Consider the following 12,036-nt stretch of genomic DNA (forward strand, 5'->3'; position numbering starts at 1 on the left):
TTTAGTGCATTAAAGATTTAATTTGTTAAAAAGCTGCATTTCAAAATTGATTCTAATGGAAGCTGTAGCTTTTTCTTCAAATTTGAAATCATACAATTTTATGTTACAAAAATTTGCATTATTTAATGTTGTATCTAGTGACTACATAAAATGTTTGATTTTAAAACAATATACATGTTTTTGATTTAAATTGTTATTTTCTTATACTTGTTTTCAATGAAAGTTTAATGGGTTTACACACGTGGCAACACAAGAGTCATAGGGGTGTGGAGTAAAATAAATTTCCTTGTATACAGTTGTCACTCATACTTCAACATAAGTTTTATTTACATAACTGCATATTTTCATATAAAACTCTCAATAATATTTTAGGTAGTTTAAATTGCTGTGTTCCTGCCAGGACGTTATCACACATCAATTCAGATGTATAAATTTTTGCAGGTTTGTAACTTTTTTGAGCTAGCTACGTCCCTGGACACCTGCAAACTATGTACTAATTGGGTAACTGCCAAATTTGCATGAGTGTACAAAATTGCACGAGGGGACAACATTGCACAATTGCACAAATATACTTTTGCACGAGGGGATAAAATTGCACGGAGACATTTTTGCCCAAGTTAATTTTTTTTTAATTATGTTTTTAATCTTTTTATCAATTTTATTTATTTATTTTCTTTATTTTCTTTTTTTTGTTTTAATATCACTGTTACCCCTAACCCCTCGGTCAGTAAGTTATTTTTTTAAAGTTTATTTTTTTTAACATTTTTTTGTTTTTTTTCTTTTGTGTATTTTTTTGCTCTTGTGCAAAATTGTAATTTGTGCAAATTTGGCTTCCTGCAAATTTGGCATTGTGCATTTTTGTGCATTCGTGCAACTTTGTTCTCTTGCAATTTAGTCCCCTTGTGCAATTTTGTCTTCGTGCAATTTAGACCGGTTCCCGTATCACTGAGGCTCTAACAATTTTAGAGGAGAAAAGGAAGTGTATCAACAGAAGAAAAGAACTCATGAACACCTATAGACATCAAGCAAAATACCTACTTAAAAACTGGAAAAAACGTAAACAATGTGCTCTATATAGTTTGCAATGTCTGTTGTACTTATTTTTATGTTTTTGTTCCAATGATTCATTTTTGTCTTTTCCGTTAAAGATTTTATACACGAAGTATTTAGCATGAAATTTTGTTTACGTAATCTACTAACTTCTTTTACTTATACCTATTTAAACAAAAGCAAACTTATTAACTTTATTTAAAAACAATTAAGACGCCCAAACAGTTTTTTAACTTTCAATATATATAAAACCATATGTAGTGATTTTGCAAGTTTATTTTGACTGAAGATCACTGGTAGTAATACCACTGTGAAATTCTAATTTTGAAATAAACTTAAAATCACTGAATCTTTATAAACTTAAGACAAAAACACAAAAAAAAATTTTTTTAATGATTTTATTTTAAGTAAAAACTTCCTTTCTGTAAATTATTTAAATACATGTACTGGTTGGCTACATGATAATTCGGACAACTCAAGTTCTTAAAACTTACTCAAAGACCATATCTCAGAAAGTAATATATATTTAAAAATTTGAAAAGTACGTTTGTAGGTCTTATTAATATCTACAACTATTTTTTTCTTTTTTGAAAAAAAATATTTTTTGAGATATTTAAAAACTACTTTTAGTAACAATGTTTTAAAACTTATTATATTTTATATCTCAAATAATACTTAAATTTTTGTAAAAATAAAATGGCTTGTTGACATTAATAAGACTTACATACATATTTTATAAATTTTTAAATACATATAACTTTTTGAGTTGTGGCAAATTTAATTTAAATTTTGTTACTGGTAAATTTCGTTTTTAGCTGTACATAAACAACCAAATGTATGTTACTGACCTTCTGAATGTACTGTCAGCTTAGAATCAAGGAACAGTTTATAAAAAAACAAATAAATGAAAATTATTGTTAGACCAGGTCAGTTGATTATAATGTGGTAATTTTGATAAACCATAACAGCAATATGTGAGTTCTTTGTTACCAAAATATAACCTTGGAGCAATGACACTGTTCTACTATCATAATTTAAAAAAGATTAGTTAGTGCAAAAAAGTTGAAGTTTTTGTTTTTCCTAGTGTTTGAGCTTCTTGAAATAAATACCTATCAGATTATTTGATTAAGCATAGATGCCTCATACTTTTGTTCAAGTTGTATCAAATGCTCCTTAGTTAATGAAACTAATTCAAGATTTTACAAACAAATATATAAGAAAACTCAATTAAACTAACATTCTAATCAATACAAGCATTTTAATATCAAAACTATTATTATTTTACTGTTTGTGTGGATTAAGGCCCTTGATAAGATTCCTTTTAGTGTATTTGATTGCTATTGATATTATAAATGTTTTAACTTAACATGCAAGAGATTTAAACAAGACTCATAAAACGATGAAATACTACATTTTAAAACACATTAACTTGAGAGTTTTAAACACTAATATAAACCTTTTTGAACATACTCAAGTTATAAATCAAAAGTAATAAACCTTTCTAATATTTAATAAATAGTCTTAAAATTCATACTTTAAAAACTTATCAAATAGGTACTTTTCATTAATGACTTGTTTCAACTGAAAAATGTCCATGTGTAACTGTTCAATAAACTTCATCTGTTGACTTGTGATGATTTCAGTAACATTTTTCTGTATTTTTTTAGTTTAAAGCGTAATTTAATATCAATATAAAAACACAAACTATAAAATTATTCGAAAAAAATATCTAAAAACTTTTAAAAAATTAACCAACAAATTGTTTTTAAAAACAGTTGTATTCTAAAACCTTAAGTTTTAGTCACTTAATGTAAAACATCAAGTGTATTTTTTTTCGTTAGTAAAATTTCGCAACAAATTTAAAAAAATCTTTTATTTATTACAAAAACCAAAAAAAAAATATGTATTTGTCTTCTGTTAGATATTGAAAAACATAATTATTTTTATGTTTTTGCATTGTAGCTAACAGATTGAGTATTTACTAGACAAAGTAATTTTTTTTTAATTTTATTAACATGGAATTATTATTTAATTTTTTAATTAACGAATTTTTCTATAAACAGAGTTGACTTTAAAAAGCTTACTTATAATTACTGGTGCAATTAAAAATAAAAATTTAAAATGAACACTTTACAGGTACTATACAAGGCTTATTCATAAAAATCAATTGCACTCCATTTTGATAGCCTTGCTGACTTTTTACAGATTAAATATTCATAAGTACTACTGTAGATAAGCATTTTATTAGTTTATTAATAATATTTATCACTTATTTGTTTTTAATATAGAGGAAGCTTTTTAACAGAACTTTGTGTCATTTTCATGTGAATGAGTGAAGCAGTTTGTTTGTCTGACTACAAGAGTTTGAGGAAACCATTTGTTAAGTATTTCCACAAAAACTAAAACTTATTGTGTATGAAGTACTCTACTATATTATAGCAAAACCTGGTCATTTGCAACAAAAAATAATCAAATGGAAAGTCTTAAGATGTACTGGTCTTACCACTAAATAGTTTACCTTTAGTCATCTGGCTTGGTTGTGTTTTAAGGATGGGTAAAGGCAAATCCTAAAGTCGATCATTTAGTAAATTGTTTCTTGGGAAAAGAAACATTGCAAAGTATTATGTTTTTTGGAAGGACAAGTCAAATATGCACAAAAACTATTTTACACAAAGGATCAAGTATGCACAAAGGCTCACTTTTGCTCAAAGAAACTTTTGCACAAGGAGTCACTTTTTCATAAAGGGTCATTTTTGCATAAGATTAAAAAAATAAAATGAAAATAAATAAAATGATAATAAAATTACTGACCAAGGGTAAGAGTTAGGGATGACATAGATAGTTGAAAAAAAAATTATCAACCAAAGGTTAGGGGTAACAGTGATAGTAAAAAAAAAATTCAATCAAATCAAAAGTGACCCTTTGTGCAAAAGTAGCTTTATGCAAAAGTGACCTTGTGTAAGGTGAGGTCGTCTATAAGTGTCTTCTGGTGTAAAGTGACTCTTTGTGCAAAATTGCATACTTGACACCTACCCGCTTATCTGGACATCTGCAAGCAAAACTAAAGAGCTCGGACGTCAGCAATGTTCAGTGGGGGAGCTTGCTAATGACTGCAACAAACAGTAGCTTTTAAAAAAGACCGAAAGAGAGATACAGAGAAAAACAACAGTTTAAAAAAGCTAAGCAGACAAGAAGTTATAAATCGAAATGGATTACTTTTTATGTATTCTTATATGATCTACTTATTATTTTGTTGTATCACTGTGTATATAAATGTTTGTTTTGATTATTCGGTACATTAATGATATTTAGAGCACAAAACTTATAGCTAACTTCACCTAACATTCTAGACAAGACATTAAAAGCTATCCATGTAGAGTATGTACCACTCAATAACCATAATATTTTTTATCAGGTCCTAGGACCAACTATTTTGAGCGCTTTTTTGCAATTCAATAAACTATATACAATAGCTTGCTAATTATTGATACCATAAATAAAACATAAATGTTAGAAGTTAGACCAGATCAGTTTTTTTTTTAAATTTTGATCCTAGAAACTTTTTATGAATGAAAGGAATTGTATTCACAGAGAGATTGTGGATTACTTAATTTATTGATACTAGTCATAATTAAACACTACATTATTTAAATACTAGGTGCTACTTTAGTCTTCTGTATACAAATCAGACAGACAGTTTGAGTAATGAATCTTTTCTAAAAATAAACCACAATAAAAATATAAATACTAGATTTCAAATTTACAAATTACTTTTTTAAACTACTTGGAAATGTTCAAACTTAATAGTAACCAATTTTTAGCGAGCAATAAACAATAAAACTTTTAAAAAAATATGAAATATTTAAAACTAACTCAAAAGATTTAAAACAATATAAAGTAATCTAAATATTAACTTTATACTTAAAGAATATTAAAAAAAAAATAACATAAAAAAACACAAATTTAATACAACTCTATCAGAAGTTACTTTTTTAAAGCAAAACAAATAACAAAGAGAGATTAAAAAGAATCTTGTTATGCTTGACTGCTTTTCCATGTATGCTTATTTTAACAGTTCTTTTCATATATAGTTATTTTGTTGTCTGACCCTAGATATACGAAATTCAAAATAATGGAAAATGCAAGTAAACCAGCTCTTTCATTACAGAATAATAGGTAGTCATAATGTTTTGATACGAAGGTAACAGACAGTTTAGATCAATTTATATAACAAAAACATATTTTGCAAAACCATTTAAGTCTGTCATTTCTCTATACAGTGTTGCCAAAAGTTTTTGAAAAATTTCTTTCAGGTTTTCTGAATTTCTTTCAGTTTTTTAAAGTACAAGTTTTTGGGAATATATTTAGTACAAAATTAAATTTAAAGGTAAAAAAACTGTTTTTATTAGTATAACATTATTAAATAGATATTGTTAAGCTATTGAAAATGTGTTTATTAATCTGAAAAATTTAAAATAACAAATAAAATTTATCTGTATGATAAAGTGTCCAATTGAAATTTTATTACTTTTAAGATATTTTTTTTCATTCTAGGCTTTTTAGTGATTTCTGTTCAAAACTCCAGGTTTTAGGCAACACTGTCTATATACAAAAATACTTGAAAACTTTTCATTTATTTCACATAAAAATTATGAATCACCTTTCACTAATTATAAAACAAGTGTAATTGATAATGTGTATATAACATAAACAAAAGATTTTGGTATATAGAGTTCTGACAATAATGATTAATTTACCATATATATTTTTATTGTAAAACATTTAACTTTAAAGTTGTGTTCAAATTTTTACTTCCACTAAAACATTTAAACCTCTGTCTAACTAAGAACAATGATTATATATATATATATATATATATATCTTAAAAAATATTAAAATCTAATCAAGTAATCTAAAATAAATTAACTAAAATTAATCAATAACTAAAATCCTAAAAATTAACTAATTAAGGCCATAAGAAGGGTAAGCTATGTTTTTTTATAAGTTGATCTTATTTTATAGAGTTTTTTCTAAGCTTAAAGATGCTTTTTATCGTTTTAAAAAATTTGAATTATTTTTTGAGATATGACCAGACAAAGTCAGCCCAAATAATAGGTTCCCTATGGGAAGAGAAAGCTAAAACAGCGAAAAAAGACTATTTTTTTTATAATTTTTCTCCTCTTACATTTTTCAAGCAATCTTCTTCAAACTTTTACAGTCTAATCTTTATACAATAACAAAAAACCGTTACTTTGGAATTATGTTTTTTTTTTTAATTTTTTTGATAAAATTTTAATTTTTTTAAATCATTAAATTTCATAAGTAAAGTTTTTTTTTTCCTTTTAATGTAAGCAACATTCCCTGGAAATTTGAAAAAAGATTGCTTGAAAATGAAGGAGGAGATAGATTTTTAGTGAAATTTAAAATTTCCAAGAAAATTGACCACAAAAATTTTGCAATCATACGTTTGTATGAGAAATTTTTTACAAAAAATAAGATACCTCAAAAGTTAAATTATATTTTTGAATTCTATAAAAACTGGTTTGTAATTTGTATTTAAAGCTTTTGTATAAAATCCAAAGTTAACTTTTGTAGATAAAAGTTTTTCACCCCCTATGGCCTTAACTAAAGCCAACCCTTTTGTTATACTTAAATTTGTCTCACGGCATACGAAAGTCAAGGCTTCTGCTCTGCTGACTTTTGCCGATGTTTTTCTTGGTAAAATTAATTGACAGATTAAGTTATATGATATATTAAAAAATAACTTACAGTTTCACAATCTAATTTTTCTTGGTTTTTCATGTTTTCAAATCTTGCAGTGGTATTTTTTGTTAATCTTGTTTTTGAGAAGTTTTTATTAGATACAACATTATGTGCTATATTAGATGTGCCTTCATTTGAGTTTTGTTTCAAACCAAATTCAAAATTGTCTACAGGATTTGTTTCCAAGACTTTAAAATAACTTGGAGGTAGAAGTTTTTTTTTACTGTTTTTCATTTTTTGGATTTAATAATAATTTATAGTTTCTTGATATTTAATACTGTACAAAAATAAAATGTTATTAGTTTGTTAAATAAACCTAAAGTACTAGTTAAAACTAGAAAATTATATATATACAATTTGTATTATACTGATAGCATACTGCTAGAAAATGTTGTAAACAAAATGAACACCAAATAAACTTAATCTAGTTCATTTAAAAAAAAAATTACAACAAAAAAAGAATCTTATTTGCACTATTTATTAAAAATAGGAATTACAAAATAAGCTGTTTTATTATTAGTTTAAAAAAACATATATTATTACACAAGCTTGACAATGAATTTCATATAACTTATTGATACAATAAAATTTGCTTTTTTGTGTAGAACATGTTAATTCCATAAGGGGTTCAATACTTTTTGTTACAAATAAATACATTGGCACTTATTATACAGCCTAAATTATATACTATAAAATGCTTCTTATAGAAAAAAACAATATTATGAGATATAATCAGTTCATTAAAAAACTTTAAATACATTATGGAGAAATTTTTCTAGACAGAACTTCAGAATTCAGGATAGCTAAACATTTTTGAGAAATTTCTTACAGGTTTTCTGAATTTCTTCCAGGTTTCTTAAAGTACACGTTTTTAAGTCTATATTTAGTTTAAAGCTAAGTTTAAGGTTAAAAACTGTGCTAAGTAGTACAACAACATTGAAAAGATACTGTGAAGCTACTTTAAATGTGTTTTTTAATAATAAAAATTTGGTAATTTCCTAGGATGATTTCGCACCAATATCAAAGCAAAAATATTTTACACTTTCTAATTTTACATTCTGATAAGACAAGTATAAAATTGAAAAGCTCTAAATCTAAACTATACCTTAATCATTGAGACCTTAAGGTAAATAAAATGAGATTTTGATTAAAAAAAAATCAATCGAGGGTAAGGGTTAGGGGTAACAGTGATAGTAAAGATAAAAATAACTAATAGAAATTATTTTTGAAAATAAAACTGAAAGGTAAATTAATTAAAAATCAAAACAATCTACCAATCGAGAATAAGGGTTAGGGGTAGCAGTGATAGTAAAATAATAAACTTATAAAAAAACTTATAAAAAAACAGAAAACTAAAAGATAAATTAATAAACAAAAAAAAAGCTACAGATCGAGAATAAGAGTTAGAGGTAGCAGTGATAACGGAAAAAGTAATAATATAAATTATTATTTAAAAAGAATACTAAAAAAAATAAATGAAAACACAAAAAAAAAGCAATCAATCAAGTGTAAGGGTTAGGGTTAACAGTGATGATAAAAATAAAAAATACCAATATTATAAATTATTAAAAAAAGTTTTCTGTTCAAATTTGAGTAATTGTGTACCTTATATTTCAACTGTATACTTATCGTATCAAAGGATAAAATTGAAAGTGTAAAATATTTTCACTTTGATATTGGTGCAAAATCATCCTAGGAAATTACCAAAATTTTGATGATGACAAAATTCTTTATCTATTTGGTATTATATATTTTTTGTGTCAAATTAAGTTCTACTGCTTAAAACATAAAAATTGTTGAAAATTCCATGTTTTTCCAGGTATTATAGTGATTTTTATTAAAAATTTCAGTTTTTTTCAAAATTTCTCAAATTCCAGGTATTTTTAGTCTTAATTTTTAAATTTAAGAATTTTTGAGGATTCCAGGCTTTTTTGGCAACCCTAAGAATTTTTTTAAATCTACAAACAATCTATCTTTATTTAAATTTTTTAGTAAAATACTTTAAATTTCCAGCATTTTTTTTACATTGCAAAAAAAAGTTGAGTTGCAAAAATACAAATTAAAACAAGATATACATTTTTTTTATTAAACAAATTTTAATAAAAACATATTTTAAAGATATAATAAATACTTGATGCTGTGTTTGTAGCCAACTTACTTAATTGTAAAAAACATATATAAGTTAAATAAAATAAATAACTCTGTTGTGTAGGGGTCATGCTAGTGACAGCATAGCAAACTGTAATTGTTATTATTAAATTTATGATTGATACCAAAATTCAACAAAGGTTATAAATTAATTTGAAATGTGCATGTAATTTATTTTTATTCTTTTACTTTTATTGTCAGATGTAAAAAAACAAAAGCTAAATAAAGATTAAAAAGTTAGCAGTTCTATGTGAACAAAAGGTTAACTGTAAGAAAGCATTCATAAAAATATCTGTAGCAAAGACAGGACTAGTGAGTAATTAACTGATGGTTTTTTATTTTCAAGATCAACTTAAAAAACAACAAAAAGTTATTTAACAGTAAAAAGTTTTCATTTTATGTAAATAAACAGTTATTATTAACTTTAGGTGAGCACCAATATCAAACTGAAATCATTATACATTTGATGTCTTATTTAATTACAAGTTTAGGCTAAAAATTTATCTTTTATAAATACATGAAAAAATTTAAACTTATATATCATATACTAATAAACTTAAATATTTAATTGCTTTTGTTTTACAATACAGAGTGATTATATCAATACAAAAATTTATGTTGATTATGATATTGTAAAATTAAATTTATTAAATATTTTGGTTTTTGATATATTAATTTAGTTCTTTCTATGTATTTATATAGCTTGTTTAAAACAAAATATTGTGTTTTTAACCTAAAATTATGGTTAAATAAGACATCAAATGTATTATATTTTCAATTCGATATTGGTGTTCACCTACATTTAAGCGTAACCAAATAAATATACAATAAGTTAAGTACAAAGTTATTTATCTGGTATGTTAAAAAAAAACAGAAATTGATTCTTATAATCTATATGTAATTTTGCTAAAAATTTTAATACAGTGTTTGAGATTTAAGCTTCATTATCAACAGATTTTAATATTCAAAATTTTATAAATTTCCCTAAGCTATAAATATAAAGCTTAAATAAACACTAGCGTCATTCCATTTACGGTAAAACTTTTACGGTTTTTACTAAAGTTCTTTAGCTTTGACGCTAACTAGCATCCTTATTGTTACTTCTACAATACTGTTTTATACATCATCTTTTAGCTTAGAGTATCTAATTTCTGAATAATTTTTTGTTTTATATAATGGGTTTGTATAAATGGTGCTGTAGCCCATAGAAAAAGTGGTATATTATGGCTTTTTTTAGTTTTTTGAAAAATCTAACGAAAAACTAGTATTTTTGACTTAGTATTTTTTTTATACGTATAAAACAATATTCTGCTCATTCCATTTGTACGATTTTTTATAAAACTAATTATTTTTTGAAATATCGTCGATTTACTGTTTTCAGTATATTGTGTAATATCTCACTCTATGGGCTACAGCACCACTTATACAAACCCATTATAAAAAACAAATAATTATTCAGAAACTAGATACTCTAAGCTAAAAGATGATGTATAAAACATTATTTTAGAAATAACAATAAGGATGCGAGTTAGCGTCAAAGCTAAAGAACTTTAGTAAAAACCGTAAAAGTTGTACCGTAAATGGAATGACGCTCGTTAAATAAACCACCATTCTACCAGTACTAATACCAAGCTATTAAGCAGCGCAGCATTTAACTTATAGGCATGCAACTTTCTTAGTCTACTGCGACCAACTTTTACCAAAAAGGTTATTATCGGACCGAAATTTTTTTTAGTATGTCTTTGCTTACGTATAGTAAAAAAAAATTATGCAATATAAGCTTCTTTTTTTTTTAATAAGCAAAGTTGTATTTAATTAACTTTATTTTTTATATAGATCTTACTTTCTCAGTACTAAAATAATAATAAAGTCAAAATTTAAAAAGTATATGAAGAAGCTAAAGTTTAACTATTTTGTATTGGTTATTTTTAAACTAATAAATACGTGCCAGAGATTATTGTTTCTTGAATTTTTAATAAGTCTGCTTATTTCTACCATTTTAAGAATTTAAAAAAAATATTGAGAGACGGTTGGAATTTGCATTGATGTAACAATTTTTAATAGTATATTTTATATGAGAATAAAAGCTAAAGGCGTACCTAAATTTTTAAAATTAGAATAGCACAACTTGTTTTGTTAGATAATAAGAGTTTTCGATAGTACTTTTTAGAAAAAACTTTTAAAATGATTTTGATGTTTAGTCGTGTGTAATAAGTTATATTTTCTATAATTTAGGTGAATAATTAGATTATTACTGTTATTATGTCATAAACAACACATAAAACTGTATATGTGGAATACATCGGGCTCTCGATTTTCGATAATCGAGTGGTTTTTAGTACATTAAGTACTTAGACCAATATTTTTCCGAGTTTTTTTTTTTATGTTTAATAAATAATACTAAAATAGTATAGTTATGACTGAGTTAAGTTATTTTAGTCATTTAAATATAGCTTAATTTATCATATATTTTTCATATACATTATTTATGCTTACTAGTGTAGAATTTATTAAAAAACCAAAAAAGCGCTCAAAAATTTAGGTAATGATCCTGGTGCACGAAAAAAATCTTTTGTTATTTAGTCATACACCACACATACAGGTAATGATCCTGGTGCACGAAAAAAATCTTTTGGTTATCTAGTCATACACCACACATACAGGATAATGTCTTTTCCAGTTTTCTTATTTAAATTCTAAATAATCCTTATAAAAAGATATATTTAACTAATCTAAAAAACATACAGTTTATTCAGTTTTAAACAGAGTTTCCTTAAGTAGTCTATATTAGCAAGTCAATGGTGATAAGCTACGAAGGGGCTAAAGAGATACTGTGACTAGAAAATGCCATAAAAGGGTACTTTATTTTTACGAGAAATTTTAATTTTACATTATTTATTCTTGGGCTTGTATTGAAAAGCAAAAAAAAAGGTTTTAGGTATATTTTAGAAGAAAATTAAAACTTACACTAGCTATACTTGGGTTCGTATTTTAAACAAGATGAAATAAAAATTCAGAAAAAACACTTACTCGAAATATTCTTTGGTTTGTATAAAAAACAACATCAAAAAGGTC

The 12,036-nt window shown here is 24.9% G+C and overlaps 1 protein-coding gene across 4 annotated transcripts in view; it reads right to left on the reverse strand.

Moving 5' to 3' along the window:
* Positions 1-7,085, reverse strand: part of LOC145840680 (uncharacterized) — a 36,795-nt gene extending 29,710 nt beyond the window's left edge. For all 4 annotated transcript variants that reach the window (XM_082948006.1, XM_082948004.1, XM_082948003.1 and 1 more), the window contains exons 1-2: positions 6,820-7,085; positions 2,609-2,703 (exon numbers count right to left, since the gene is read on the reverse strand). Coding sequence is in view for 3 of the 4 variants with exons in the window: in XM_082948004.1 (XP_082804130.1) it covers positions 2,609-2,703; positions 6,820-7,047 (323 nt within the window). In the remaining variant the exon portion in view is untranslated. The remainder of the gene's footprint in view (positions 1-2,608; positions 2,704-6,819) is intronic.
* Between the last annotated feature and the right edge of the window lie 4,951 nt (positions 7,086-12,036).

The sequence above is a fragment of the Thalia democratica genome, chromosome 7 (assembly GCF_965202585.1).
Source record: "Thalia democratica chromosome 7, ktThaDemo2.hap1.1, whole genome shotgun sequence".
Taxonomy (NCBI): domain Eukaryota; kingdom Metazoa; phylum Chordata; class Thaliacea; order Salpida; family Salpidae; genus Thalia; species Thalia democratica.